The 15,432-nt window shown below is 45.8% G+C and overlaps 1 protein-coding gene across 4 annotated transcripts; it reads right to left on the bottom strand.

Moving 5' to 3' along the window:
- Positions 1-1,421: 1,421 nt before the first annotated feature.
- Positions 1,422-14,889, bottom strand: GINS4 (GINS complex subunit 4). 4 transcript variants are annotated; one of them, XM_046648856.1, is made up of 9 exons: positions 14,695-14,889; positions 13,914-14,028; positions 9,154-9,240; positions 8,349-8,462; positions 5,820-5,917; positions 5,564-5,652; positions 2,675-2,765; positions 2,474-2,580; positions 1,422-2,030 (listed from the first exon to the last, which is right to left on the bottom strand). In XM_046648856.1, exons 2-8 carry the CDS (start codon positions 14,007-14,009, stop codon positions 2,484-2,486), a joined length of 672 nt encoding a protein of 223 aa, XP_046504812.1. In that variant the 5' UTR covers positions 14,010-14,028; positions 14,695-14,889; the 3' UTR covers positions 1,422-2,030; positions 2,474-2,483. The 4 variants fall into 4 exon arrangements, with proteins under 4 accessions (XP_046504812.1, XP_046504813.1, XP_046504811.1 ...); XM_046648857.1 differs by having other exon boundaries at positions 1,422-2,580; positions 8,424-8,462; positions 14,695-14,874; XM_046648855.1 differs by having other exon boundaries at positions 1,422-2,580; positions 14,695-14,874.
- Between the last annotated feature and the right edge of the window lie 543 nt (positions 14,890-15,432).

Below are 15,432 nucleotides of genomic sequence, written 5' to 3' on the forward strand. Positions count from 1 at the left end.
AGAAGGACCCACAACTAAAATATACAACTATGTACTGGGGGGCTTTGGATTTGGGGAGAAAAAGCAGAAAAAAAAAAAAGAACATTATATAAAGAATTGATCTATAATGTGCTTGCTTCACAATTCACTCTGAAAGCTTTCTGGTTAACTGTTAACGTCACAGAAGGCAGTTCAATGCCTATGAGGGTGGCACTAGAGCTCCTCTGCCTGCCGGGGCCTGGGCACAGAGTGAACACAGCTGACACACAGTTGCTGCGGCTGGGAAAACCCAGATATGCACCTGCAAGCATTTCTCAGGAATAGCCATCTTGCTGGTGACAAGCTTATGATGAAGTATGTTGCAATTGTTCGAGGAAAATGTTCTATCATGCTTCCAGTGATGAGTTTTTAATAAAGCAAAGTACCATGAACTGAAAAACAGTCAGTGTCACACTAAGCCACATCATTTCCTTTGCTACTTGGTTTTGAAATTCAATTTCCCCTTTATTTTAAAACGACATATCTAAACCAGTCTTCATTTGAAGAGGTGACCTAGGAAATGACACAATTCACTCTGTGCCTTTAGTAGAGACCTTAAACTCCTCTGTGTGGCCCAGCATGCACAGAACAGGAAGATATAGAGCCCTGCCACTCAAAGTGTGGTCCCTGGATGAGCAGCAAGCACACAGCCTTGGAGCTCCTCAGAAATGCAGAATCCTGGGCCCCACCCCAGACCTTCTGAATCAGAATCTGCATTGTAACAAGACCTCCAGGCAACTGGTGTGCATATTAAGGCTTAGGAAGCACTGTTCTAGATAACAGTGTAACAGCCCACATCTGTCTCCTGGCTGCTTAGCACCATAATGGAGGCCATGGTGAGAAGGCGCACACGTGACTAGAGGGAGACTCACCACTTTGTTTCCCACCTACTGCATCCTCCCAGCCCTGCCTACTTCTCAGGGCTGCTGCGAGGACCAAATGGGATCCTTGCTAACAAAGCCCTTAAGTGATCTGGGCCCAGCCCGCCTCTCAGACCTTATCCTGCGCCATTCTTCATTTTGCCCATTGCGTTCTAGCCACATTGACCACAGGCAGAACGCATTTCCACTTCAGGGCCTTTACCGAAGCTGCTTTCTCTGCCTGGAATGCCCTTCCTTTTGATCTCTGTGTGTCTGGCTCCTTGTTACTCAGACCTCAGCGTCCTTCAGTGAGATGCACCAAAACCAGTGAGAACCCCTCAGACCATGAGTCACTCTCGAGTGAGTCACTGTCCTAATTCTCTGCAAGGCCCTTATCACCATCGGAGCAGGGACGGCGACAGTCTGATTCTGGGTTGGAGCCCGTGTCTTGAACTGTGCCTGGCACACTGTATGCTCAATAAATATTTGTGCAATGAGTGGCTGAAGAGGGTAAAAACAGTCTGGAAAAAATAAAGCACTACATGAAATATAGAAAGCTTTTATTAACGAATAAAACCTTCCCTGCTTTCACTTAGTGATTTCTCTTGGAAATGACAGCAATACTACACTGATAACTAACAGCCTTTATCAGATAAATGAAAACCTGCTGCCTTCTCATCAAGCAAGAAAAGGCTTGAATGCAGGTTGCTTTTTATCATGTCTCCAAGAAGGACGATTCATTCACTGTCCATATGTCCTTCCTGCAGGTATCACTGTGACACTCTCCATTCGCAGGAGTTTAACTGCATCCATTTCCCTTGGGAAAATAAAGAGCTTAAAAAAGAAAAGCTGCTACCGAGGTCACTAGATAGGCCAGTCAGTGTTGCTCTGCTAACAGAGCCTTGGCCAAGGATGGCCAGATGGCCCAGAGGCTGGCTTGGCGAAGCTGCCTGAGATTCGGGGAAGGCTGCAGGTTACCAGCAGGGAGAACATACTTCATTAGACCACAAGCAGAGAACTGTCCAGAGGCTCCTTCTGTCACCAAACTGAAACTTAATGGTTTATTGGTTTAGTTACGATTCTCAGTAAAGCATGACAGAAACTGGTGTTAATATTAGAGGTTCCAAAAGGCTAGTTTACACAATTTAGTGACATATCATAGAAGGCGGTAACTGTTTCCGTTAATTGATTTATATTCTTCCTACCAGGAAGGTTAAATGAACTCTCCCGTCACCATCAGGTCAGGGCTAACTAGTCCCCTCACCATAGGCAGTGCTGCCTTGTTATGAACTAACTTTGTCTCACTTTCCTTAGCTCAAAAAATACCATGAAGGGAAAAGATGTCCAAAGTGACGATCTCCACGTATTTGCCCAGGAGGCAGACTCAACAGAGCGAGGGCGCCACCTCCTGACGCAGCCTAACACGGCAGAGTCAGCAGCACATGTGGCATGTGAGAAATCCTGCCTTGGGCGCCTTCTCAATGTCCAGGTGATCCCCAGCACTGCTGAGAAGTCCGTTGTCCATAGGCACAAAGTGATAGGAGAGGTTCCTAAATATTTTCTCTAGGGTTCCATGTCTTCATTCTTGTTTATTTCGCTTTGGTGTTAAATTAGCTGTACTGCTCCAGAGGCAACCAGAGGTGCAATGGTTTTATATCGGATCAAGTGCTGTGAGCCCTCCTCCAAGTCAATCACGTAGTCCCTGAAAAGGGAGGAAGAACATACATCTGCAGAGCTCAGCTGGGGCTCCATTGGGAGCAGTCTTTCCCACTGTCAGAGACACACGTGGCACTCACCTCTGTTCATCTGTTTCTGGTTCTACCAGGATGTTTTCTTGTCGTTCTTTCACTCTTAGAAACACATAGGAATCTAGATCGGGTTTGGGAACTGCCAGAAAAACAATACTGTAATCAAAATACTCAGCTAGCAAGATCAGTATGGGGAAAGTTGCTGGGATTAACTGTATCGAGCACTGAGGGGCCCGGGATGTAAAAGCAGTGTGTGGGGGGTTGTCTGAGGAGACATCTGGCTCCTTATAGAAACAACACACTTCCCACCCATGGCTTCACATAGCAACCACTCATTTACAACAATGAGCATGTAAACTGTGCAGGGAATTCTGCTACACAGTGTGGAGGATACCAGCAAGCACGACATGTGGTCTCTGGACAAGGTGGTACCAGCAGCATGTGACGGAACCTCACACCAGCAGCACATTCACTCAGTGATGTGGGGAGAAAGCAGCTGATGAACTTTGAAGGAAAGGGTGGGACTTAAAGAGGAGAGCTGAGCCTGGGAGGTAATAGCAAGGGCCATGGTAGAAATACGCATGCTGTTTTGGGAGGACAGAGTGTATAAACCTGGTTAGAAAATATTTCTATATAAAGGAGTAGGAGGAGAGAGTATTAGGAACATTGGGTCATATGGTGATAGCCTTGAATGTCAGACATGGAATATAGGTTTTAACCTGTAAGTGATCCGTCACTGGTTGATTACAGGTTAAGAAGGTGCTGCCATCCCTCCTCTTCTCCCAGCTGCCAACATTTCAAGTAAGTGCATGTGTTGAGCTAGGCTGCTTGTTGACAGCTCTTCATTTCCTGGAGCCCCAGAGGCTCCCTGTACCTAGAGGATTCCATCAACTGCAGGGTCCAGAAATCCTACTGGACAACTCAGCTTGAAGAGCCCAGCTCAGCTTTCATATTGCCCTTGATTCCCTCATCTATGGAGGGGGTTCAGGATAATGCGCTCCAAAGGTCTAGGGAGGTCCCCTGGGCTGCTCCAGGACTCTGGGCCTGCCAAGGAGACTCCAACTTCACCAGGTCAGTTAGCCCCACGGGGCAGCTACTGATTCCAGGAAACCCAGCTTAGATTTCAACATGCCTTCCCCCATCCTGCCATCCGGGCTTACAATGCTCCAGAGGCCTGAGGGGGACTCAGGGCATCTGGGCTAACCAAGAAAGACTTGGACTTCGCTAGGGCAGGCTGGTTCCCACTCCCCATGGCTTCAATTCCAGGGGTCTGGCTCTAGTTCTTAGAAGGGATCCGGACAAGTGACATGTGAGTGTTTTAGGAGGTGTCCACCAGCATCAAGTAGGAGCTCTGGGACAACGGCTTAGAGCCAGTTCCAGGAACTCAGATGCATGCCCGTCAGTAGTCCACGGCTGCTTTAATCAATTGGATGTGACAGCACTGGGCAGTAATTAGGGAGATGGTCCTTGCTCCATTCTTGTTCTTCTAAGGTGCAAACAAGTCACAGAACTGTACATGGACTGGCCTTTTGTTCCCGCAGGCAAATTCACCAAAATGACCAATTCAGAGCTCCACAAATCTGGTAAGGGCTTGCTTCCTCCTGGTGTTACAGGCTGCACTGTTCCCCCCAATAATTCATATGCTGAAGCCCTAACCCCCAGCACTTCAGAATGGGAATATATTTGGAGATGAGGCCTTTAAAGAGGTAAGTTAAAATGAGACTGTTAGGGTGGGGCCTAATCCAATTTAACTGGTCTCCTTCTAAAAAGAAGAGAGACATCACGGGTGCGCATGCACAGAGTGGGGGCCATGTGAAGAGGCAGCACGAGAGTGGCCATCTGCAAACCAAGGAGAGGCCTCGGAGGAAACCAACCCTGCCAGCCCTTGATCATGAACTTCCGGCTTCCAGATCTGTGAGGAAATAAACGTCCATGGTACTTTGTTATGGCAGCCTGAGCTGACAAGACACCTGGTAAACCATGTCTCCACCCAGCCTGTTCCAGCTCTTCCACCCACCACAGGGGTCACAGTGTGGCCCCCCACACAAGCTGGGTGGGCGATCAGTTCCATGGGCTCAGCTGTACTGGGACTCATGGCCTCAGCAGACTAAGCTGAGCTTGTGAACAGCGTGGATTCCAGTCCCTGGAGGACTGTTTGATTTGGTCTGGCAATTCTGCCTGGCAAGGTCCTGCTCGGATACGACAAGCTGTGAAAGACCAAGGGATATGAACCGTAACCTACAGTCCAGGGGCCCCCGGGTTGATCCAAGCTTAGGAGTTACTACAACTCCCTTCCCTCAGCTCAGCAGACTGTGAAAGGGACAGTGCGAGGAGGAGGGCGGGGGCAGACGCTCTGGTCACGCTTCCCTCCACCCAGCTGCCCTCTCCTTCTCCTCCCACATTCTCAGTCCTGCTCCTCCTTCCCATAATGAGGGAAACTCCTCACAACAAGGAGACCAGGAGCCCTTACTCTAGGGAACAGGGAATCACCCAAGGTTTCCTTAGCCTCCTATTTAAAGCCTCCTTGGTGGCTGGACAGTCTCTGCATGATCTGGAATCTGTGAGCAAATACTGCCAGCCCCTGAGAGCACAGACTCTTGTATCGTCAGAGCTCAGAAGAGCCTAGCACAGTGTAGATGCCCAGCAGGTAACTGTTGGAGGAAGGAACGACTGAACATACGAACAAGTCTATGTCTATAACGGCAGTCATAAGAATTTCAACCCAACCTGAAGAGGCCACCCTTGTACCTGTTTTTAACAATTTTTTCTTTTAAACCCAGAACTCTTCCTCTCTTCTCTTTTCTGCTTATCTATATACTTATTTCTTTATGTTTGAGAGAAAAGAATGAAGATGAAGATCCTATTCCAAGGCACCTGGAAACACTTGGGGTGTAACCTACGGCCCCTGGGACATCTGAAAGAGAATGTTCTGCTTACCCGACCGCAAGAGGTCCACCTTCTGTAAGTTAGGAGGCATATGCTTTAAGGCAACGTTCTTTAGATAGGTCTCCGTGTTAGCCATGTACCTGAAATACAGAACTTCAAATTGCTGTGACAACTCGACTGGACGGAGCCACCAGGGCTATCAGACAGACAACATGGCTCTGAGATCGGCTTCATGTATACTACCACCAAAACTCACACTCACAAGCCAGGGAAAGTAAGGTGGGTCCCACACGTACTGCTTACTCACTCTTTGGCAAAGGCAAACTCTTCTGGAGAAAGGCTAGAAGACTCCCCCTCACGGCGTGTTTTCTCCTTTTCAAGGACATGAGGGAAAAACTTCTCTATCTGTGAAGATAAAAATCATGATGAAAACATCTGTCAAGATTCACATGTCAAACATACCAGATTTCTGAAATAGGCTAAGGTTAATCCAGAAACTGACTTTAAAAATGGCAAGTCTTCCTGGTCAAGACTCTTTCTAATGAGGCCTACATTCTGGACTTCAAGGCAGTTCCGAAGAATTCGGAGGAAAGAAAAGGACTCTAAAAAGGAAGACACTTTAAAAAAGGCTGAGAGGCCTTCACAAAGGAAAATCCAAAAATACAATTTTAAAGGACATTTAAGAGGAAGAGACGAGGATATCATTTAACATTTTATATAAATGTACAGGGCATTCTTCCGTGAGATGAAACACATACAAAAGCTGGAAAGACACACACAGAAGACACGAGTAGATGGAATAGTGAGTGACACAATTCCAACAAGAGAACCAGCAAGGATAAAGCCCAAAATGAGATGAGGCTCCAAAAAAAATGCTAATAACTACCTGGAAAACACACACACACACACACACACACACACACACACAAAGCTAAAAGCTTCAAAAAGGTGTGTGGTCAGGAGCTGGGAAGGGATTTGTGTGTTGTTTGGAGTCAGTGCTGTTGTGGTTATCTCTGTGGAAGGAAATGTTCCTTGAACAAAGGGAAATGACAACAGTAAGGAGGAAGTGAAGGCCAAGACAAAGAAGCACTTATCTATTCAAAGGAGTTTAAGATTTTTGGCTTGGATCAATATATTCCAGAATAAATTAACTAAAATTTGTATGGAGAGTAATAAGTATATGAAGCTTTTTCTCCTGTAATATGCAAATTGTTACTGTTACAGTATCACTTACTGTAATTGTAAGTGATACAAAAATATAAGTAGTTTTATAAGCTCAGAAGAATCACTAAGTTCAGAAGAGGTGTGAAAGATCAGAGATAGGCAAATTTCCTGATTTTCAAAAATACAAAGGTGGGGAATCTTCAAATACAGATTAGTGTCCTTAACATTGATATGTGGTACTATGCTAGAATAGATAATTTAAAAGATGGTTTGTGAACTCAAAGAAAAGTGGTTAATAACATGAAGAGGATTTATCCCAACAACAACAACAACAACAAAGTGAGTGGCCTGGGAGTTGAGGGTGGGTGGAGAGGTATACTGTGTGTCTCAATTTTTTCAAAACATGTGATAACATCTTTATGACACCTTTGTGGACACACTGTAAGCCTGGGGCTGGGTGACAATATAGATTGAGAGACTCAAAAAAGGGCTGGACAAATGATTCAATGGGACAGGTGTCACTCTGTAGGGAAGTCTCTGGTGGAATATTCTATTACTGGCCCAGTCCTATTAACGAATCAGATAAGACCTTTGATGACGTTCTTATCAAACCTGCCGATGTCATAAAGTGTTAAGAGATACCTAATACATTAGGTGACAAGATCAGGATCCAGAGACCAGGGATGTGGCCCAATTTAGTAAGATGAAGTTTAAAGTGGGATAAGAATCAAGCCCTACACTTAGGGGTCAAAAATCAAGCCATACAAATACAGGATGGTGACAAGATGGGATAATACTAAAAACTTCAGAAGAGGTTAGATTTCATGGTGAGTACAGAATGAACTTAGCATGGTGTGCCAGATATGCTAATGTGATACTGGGTGGCAAAACTACCAGTTTAAATATCCAGAATAAGGGAAGTGATCGTATTGTTTTCACAAAAGTGACCAAATGGAATACTGTATTCAGTTCAGGTGGTATAATTTAAGACGAATATTGACAATCTAGAACCTTTTTCGGTAAGAGACCAGGAGAGTAAATGGAAATAAACGGTTGAAACGTTTAGCTGAACGGACTTCGATGTGACTTGCGAGCTGTCTTCAGATATCTGAAGCACTCTCATGTAGAAGAGAGAATGAATTTGTTTTGTAATAACTCAGGGGACAAGTGGAACGAAAGGAGACCTAACTTCAAGGAAGGAAGAACTTTCCAGAGTTGAAACAGACATCATACAAAATAACACTGTTTTGCAATTTCATTTTTATAAGTCAGGTGGCCAAAGAGCTACAGTTGAACGTCAAGTTATCATGGTCCATTTGACAGTGACTGTATGACAGATGCAAAATAATTTGTAAAACTAGCTCTCCCCGTCAGTATTCCCCATTCCACCGATGCAAACAAGCCTAACGTCAGCACTGCCATGACGTAACTCCAGGGGGCACCACTCACACAGAGATAAATAGGCTAAAAATGTGTCCCTGGAGGTGTGCAACACACGTTCCATCTATGCTTCTCTAGAACAATCTCTTACCCTCCTTACTCTTTAGCTACCCTGATATTGGGCCTCAGCAGCATCTTCTGGCCCTGGCCCCAGCCCAACTTCTCCCCAGGACGCTCAGTGCACATCACAGACTGCACTGCCTTAATGCCTCCACGAATCTCCACGTCAAACCTTCATGAGCCGACACCGCAAGTAGCTGCTAAGGACGTAGCGGATTCTCTCCATCTCCATGTGATGGATACTGACCTTCAGATCCCCCTTCCTGGCTCTCCTGAGATTTTCTTCCTAGTAAAGAGAAAATGAAGTTTATAAGAAACATGATATTCAAAGACTAAGTCCTTTTTTGTTTAATCTGCACATTGCCCACAAGGACCATCATCTCTGGCAATGTTGAGGACTCAAAAACCACATTCTGAATATGGGTTGGTCAGAAGGGCCCAGAAGTACTCCAACCCAACTGCAAAGGAGATAATATAGCAGACAGAAAAAATGTCTAAAGAGTCTAAAAAGTAGTGTTAAAACAGCAGTTATGAAATTGTAAAATAGCAATGTTTCAAAGTTACCTGAGGCTGCTAATGACTTAAGCCTAACCCATCTAAGCCAAGGGCCACACACTCAAATATCTATGGGGGCCAGGCAGTTAAGGCCTATGAGAAAGGTGGGCAGCTGGGGACTGTGGGGACCTGGAGAGCACACCGAAAGGGGGGGCCCTTACCCTGCTCTGGTCAGTTGCTCTCCTGAAGAAATGCGGAGCCAGTGATGACATGTTTTTAGACTGTTCATGGGAAGCTGATATCCAGATATTCACAGGAATCTCATGCTTTGTAAATGCAGATAACTAACTCAAAATTTTAAAAAACCAACAAACCCAGGCTGGGCCAAACAAAGCCGATTTGCTATCAGACCACTGCCCCCCCATGCCGATGGACCCTTTAGCGTTCTTGTCCTTTGTCACCCTGAGACAAGCAGCTCTTACCATGTGCTCCAGCTGCTCCATGACACATTCTACAATCTCACACTTGCTTTCCAGCAGCTCAGGGGCAAACTTTTCATTCATCCAGGCCTAAAAAACAATGCCAAATAAAGCATTACTAACAATAGAGCACAAAAACCCTGGGAGTCAGTACATAATCCCTGAAAATCACAGCTATCTCAGGCAAAGAAAACTGTTTGCCTACCAGCTGGAAATACTGGAAATGCTTTGAAGACAAGCTATGTTTAATGGTGGATTTTCTATTTCTTTTAGTGGGAGCGCTGTGTTCACAACCTTTTATCTAACTAACATTACAAAACACTGTTCACTTCAAAAGTGGCGTCAGTAGGATACCAATGCTGAGAGTGACGCCACCTGGTGTTCAAACAGTGTCTCTGACCAAGTAGCATCAACGTGTTTCTACTTCCTCACCTGCTGTTGCCCACCAGGGGGCACCACCACCTTGCTATTTTGAGAGAGGAAGTAACCTCACACAAATCCACACCTCTCTTCTTTCCTGAAGCTCAGGGTACTTTACAAATACTTTTCATCCATCATTATAATATCTGAGAGGAAATGGACATAGCTATCTTTACCTATTGACAAGAAAACAGATTAAGTTATCCACTATCCATTCAAGAGTAGACAGTATCATAATAGAAATGGATATTCATCTATTAAAGTTTTGCAACAAGGGGTTAAATCCCTCATTTTGACTCAGGCCCAGACGCTCGGTACATTTCAGAAGTTACCAAGGCTTAGAGAACTGAAATTTCCACAGGTGACTGAGGAAAACTATACTTATCTTTCAATTCCAGGAAATTCAGTTTTAGCATAGTTCAGAATTACATGCCAGTCAGGCTCAATTTACTCCTTTTGACATCCTTGAGTCTCTACTTCTCCAATGATCACCATCAAGACACATTATTAAATACTGGGTACTACTAGTATCAGAAAAATCTTCTCAGGTGCTCAAGCTTCTGTACTAGTGTTACGGATATTTTAAATTAACTAGAAAGACAACCTGTATTTTCAAGTAGGATAATCAATGAGAAAAGATCAAATTGTCACAGAGGACTTATAAAGTAGGAGTTTTTCTTTTTAACTGATTTCACTAAATACTGAATTGGTACAAAAATATTTATGAAATATATGAACGTGAAGAATAGTGATATAAACACCTCTGGGCACTTAACTTCATTAAAGAAGATTATCATTATTTTAAAAGTCCCCATGTGTCCCTCCTTCCTCAGAGGTAATCTGCCTGAATTTAGCATTTAATTTTCTATATAGTTTCAGCGTATTTGATAACGCTTGTATGGTACACTGGGGTAAAACAGAGCAGATTTCGGGGAGATTTCTCATTTACATTTTGAAATCATAATAAAATATAAACTGTTACGGGAAAATTTATATTAGTACAAATTTTTCAAATAAAATCTTTTCAAAATTTCTAGTGAGAAATTTGTGTTCAAATCCCTGGTCTTTTTTCAATAGTCAATTCTATGTTTGAGATGGCTACATCTGGTTCATAACCAAAATTTTTAATGACACTCTGTTCATCACTGTTATGGGCTAAATCATGTCCCTCTCTACCCCTAAATCATATGTTGAACACCTAACTCTCAGGACCTCAGAATGTGACTGCATTTGGAGACAGGGTCTTCAAACAGGTAACTGAGTTAGAACGAGGTCATTAGGTGGGCCCTAGTCCAATATGACTGGTGTCCTTATGACAGGAGGAAATTTAAACACAGACACACAAAGCTTCCCTTACAAGCTCAGGAAAGAGGCCTCAGAAGAAACCAACCGAGCTGGCACCTTGATTTCAGACTTCCAGCCTCCAGAGTTGAGAAAATAAGTTTCTGTTGTTTAAACCACCCAGTGTGGCTACTTTGTTATGCAGCCTTAGCAAACTAATACAATCATTAAAATGAGAAACTTTGCACTGTAGGTAATAAGTTTTAAATCACTTTTTTCAGGCATTCAAGAGTATCCTATATATGCTCCTGGAACTGTGTTTATCAGTGACCCTATCCGGTGGTCCTGTCAGGGTGCTCCTCAGGCAATGCCACGCAGCCTCAGAGGCTGTGGCCAGCTGCAGCAGCTGTCCAGGCAGTGGACCAACTCCTGGCTGCACTCAGGGCATTGCGACAGAGCATCAGGCCCAAGATGTAATTCATGCTCACCCACTGCCCACCTGAGGCTGTGCTGTCAGATCCCGCTATCCTCAGGCTGCCTTCCAACGGGCCCCTGATGATACCACAAGAGGCCACCAGCCTGGGGGCTCCGGCTGTCCCAGGGTGGAGGACAACAGGAGGCATCTGCCGCACACCAGCGTGTGCCACGTCAGGCAGGCTGGCAAGCTGTGCCTTGAACAACAGTTTTCAAGTGTTTGCACTTTACATACACTTACGTTTCTTCAGTAACTTACTTTCTATTGTTCTACTTGATGTTCCTGAGAGTTATCCATGCTGTTGCAGAAGCATGGATTTTACTGATTCTGTTGCTGTTTTTCCCCGTTGCGTGTCTATGCCATAATTTTTTAACCGTTCTAGTGGTGATGGGTACCTGTGTTATTTCAGTTTTTTTTTTAAAGATTTTATTTTTTCCTTTTTCTCCCCAAAGCCCCCCGAAACACAGTCGTGCATTTTCAGTTGTGGGTCCTTCTAGCTGTGGCATATGGGGTGCCTCCTCAGCATAGCCTGACAAGCGGTGCCATGTCCGTGCCCAGGATTTGAACTGGTGAAACCCTGGGCTGCCGAAGCAGAGTGCGCGAACTTAACCACTCGGCCAGAGGGCCGGCCCCTCAGTTTTTAACTATTGCAAGCAATGCTGTGAACATTTTGTGCACGTCTGCTGGTGATTTTCTCTAAGGTATGCAACTGGGAGTAGAATGACTCGGCCACAAGGTATGTGCACCTTCAACTTGACTAAATAACAACTAATTATTTTCCAGAGTGATCCATTTGCATGTCTGTTGCAGTATACGAACGTGCCAATTGCTCTAATCCTTGCCAATACTTTATATTATTCACTTTTTTCATTTCCACCACTCTGATGGGTATGAAGTAATATCTCATTGGGATTTAAATTTTCACTTTCCTGATTACTAAAAAGGTTGAATATCTTTTTCATACGATTATTGGCCATTCTGGTCTCTGCTTCTGGGAGATGCCTGTTAAGACTTCATTTTTCTATGGGGCAGTTTGTAAAGTGTATGTATTGTGGATACTATCCTTTTGCCAGTTATATATTTTGCAAATATCTTCCCCCAGATTTGTGGCATGTCTTTTTACTCTTACCAAGGTGTAAAAACAAGTTTTTAATTTTCATGTAGTTGAATGTATCAGTGTTTTCCTTTATGGTTTGTGCTTTTTGTTCAAAGAATCCTTTCTTAATAAAGCAGGGGCTCTTAAACTGGGGTCCACAGGCTAGGTGGGCAGACTTCAGGGTGTCTACGAACCTCCTAAAATTATACCCAGAATTCTGCATAGGTGTATATGTGTATTATGCTGGGAAGAAGGGCCAGAATTTTCACCAGATTTTCAAAAACGTCTGTGATACAAAAACAAATTAAGACTCACTGCTCCATAGTAAGGATTATCATATAAGAGACAATTTTAAAAACATCTTCCTTCAGTTTTGTCACTCATGACAGCATGTTTGGTAGGAAAGAATGAAGAATGCTAAAGTAACGAACATGAGAGAGTTCTGGAAAGGGGCAGTTAAAGAGAGAAGACGAGAATAAGGCAGCAGGCGTAGTGGATTAAGAGCACATGTTCTGCAGTCAAAGAGACCTGGGTCGTATCCTGGCTCTGTTGCTGCTGTGTGACCTTGGGCAAGCTACTTGACATCTCTAAGCTCCAGTTTCCTCATCTGTAAAATGGACATAACAATAACCCCTACCTCACTGGGTTGTAATGATTATTACTACTCACAGCTAACACTCAGTGAGTGCTTATCACGGGTCAGACAATCTGCTAAGCACTTGACATATATTATCTCGTTTAATCCTCACAGCAACTCTGTGAGGTAGCCACTATTATTAGCTCCATTTTACAGTCAAGGAACTGCTTGAGACAAGCTACAACACTTGCCTAAGGTCACATAATAGGCTAGTGGCATGGAGGGGTTTAAACACAGATAGTCTCAACTCCTATCTCCCAGAGCTTCATGAGAAGTAATTGCAAGTAACTTACAGTTACTAGCACTCGAGAAATACTCAGTAAACCATAGCCATTACGACTAAAAGGAGAAATATCCCAGAAATGATTTTAGATAAGCAGTGGAAATATAGAGAACAGCTGACAAAAGAAAGTACATGGGAGGAAAAGGAAAAATTCGACGCGCCTTCTACTGAGGCAGGTGTTGCAGCCCTTTCTGGCTACCCCAGCTTTCTACAGGGCAACAGCAGATGCTCCAGGGACTAAGGGTTAGAACCTACAAGTTTCCACCACAACACCTCTGCAGTCCCCGCAAACACCAAGCAGATCCTTGTTCTGTGAACCGTTTTATTAAATGCGCCCAAAGTTGTCCCTTACTGGCCCCACTTCACGATTTTGTGTTTGACATTACAAAGTTTCTAACAGAGGCTGTCCCCTCTACTTCCTATTTCCGTGTAAATGGTAAAATCCAGTCCCTCTTCTCTTGAAATAAGCCTTGAATTCCACTTCCTCATTTTCTGATTCCTGACATTTGCATAGCTGGACTAAATAAAAAGGCTAAGAATGGAGCAAGGGGATTCTCTCTGGGGTGCTTACCTGCTCCAGCCTTTCAATGAGCTCTGCAGGAGTGAGGACCACCTCCTCACTGCCCCCATCAGAGTCCTGTCCCATGAGATCCAGCTCCTCTGCCATATTCTCTGAAACCAGGAGCCTAATGAGAATAAAAGAACCAATAACCCGTTTTCCATTTATTTGGAAGAAGGAGCAGCTACATCCCTACAACTGGGGCTGTAGAGGCTCACTGGCAGCCGCTACAGAATGCATACAATTTGATTTTGTAATTCCTTGCCTCTTCCTTCAAACCTTAGCACAAGTACTAGTCTCTCACAGAGGTCACCCCTTACAAGTGTTTTCCACGTACACCTCGAATCGAGCACCTGTCACATCATGGAATAGTCATTTGTCTGTCTTTCCGGCACAGGTCCTTTCAAACACGAACCACGCATCTGCTCTGTGCCTGGCACTTCTGAGTACGGGGACATCATTATCTGCGTAGGCTCTGCGCTTAGCTCAGCGCTTAACTCACAGCAGGCACTTAAAATTGTTGGGAGAACTAATTAACGCCTAACTTTCTAGAGCCACGAGGCCCAGCGACATGAGACGGGTCAGTGATCTTAAAGCTTAAGGAGGCAGGTGGTGGGGGACAGGGAAGTGCCGAGAGCCTCAGGTGCGCTCTCACCGCCCCCCCCAACACACACACACACACACACACACACACACACACAGGCTCCCACCCCCTCCCCTCAACACACACACACACACACACACACGCCCCCACCCTCCCCCGCCCCCCCAGAGGTCCCAGGCGGATGCTCACCCGGGTGCCCGGAGGCAGAGAAGCACTCCGAGGTAGCACGCGGCTAGGAGCGGAAGCGCGTGGGGAAGCGCCCCGGCTCCCCCAACTAGCACCTGGCCGCGGAACTACCCTTTCGAGGCCTTCCCGGGACGTACGGAGCCCTCCCGTTCTCGGCTCCCGCGCTCCTCTCAGAAACTTTCCGCCCAGGCACAACGTCACCGCGCACGGGCGGCGCTGACCAATCACCGCCCAGTGGCTGCGCCCCACCCAGGGGGCGGGGCTTGCGTCTCCGCGGCTCGCCCTCCTAGCGCCCTCCTGAAGGGAGGCGGGCCTGCGTTAGCCCCGCCCCCTCGCCCGCCGCGCCGCGGTGCGGTCCCGGCCGGCAGAGCCCGGGCTGGTCGGGAGGGGGCGCCTCGCCACCGCAGCTGAGGACGCCCGGCGGTGTCGGCCCTCCGGCCTCCGGGGTGCAGTCGCCTGAGTGTGCCCTGGCAGGTCAGGGGCAACGGAGAAATGGGCTCTGTCTAGATCAGGCCACCTCCGTGTTTTGGGTCGTCCTCTCACCCCGGCTCTTGTGGCCCTTCCGGTTCTTTCCTCTGTGCTGGGGATTCAGCTATGGCCTCTACTTCCGGTTGTGAAAACCTTTGGGCTGTGGTGCTGGACCACCAGCAGCAAGGTCGTCTGGCAACCCGTGAGAATGCAGATTCTCAGGCCCGCCCCACCCTGCTGAATCAGAACCTCGGGGCGTCTGATGCAGGGGAG

Source organism: Equus quagga, chromosome 22 (assembly GCF_021613505.1).
Source record: "Equus quagga isolate Etosha38 chromosome 22, UCLA_HA_Equagga_1.0, whole genome shotgun sequence".
Taxonomy (NCBI): Eukaryota; Metazoa; Chordata; class Mammalia; order Perissodactyla; family Equidae; genus Equus; species Equus quagga.

Coding starts and splice junctions, on each gene's coding strand:
- GINS4 (XM_046648856.1), bottom strand. CDS start 14,009: ATGGCAGAGGAGCTGGATCTCATGGGACAGGACTCTGATGGGGGCAGT. Junction 5,653..5,819: donor GAGTTTGCCTTTGCCAAAGA/GTGAGTAAGCAG, acceptor TCTGTATTTCAG/GTACATGGCTAACACGGAGA. Junction 2,581..2,674: donor CCAGAAACAGATGAACAGAG/GTGAGTGCCACG, acceptor CTCCCTTTTCAG/GGACTACGTGATTGACTTGG.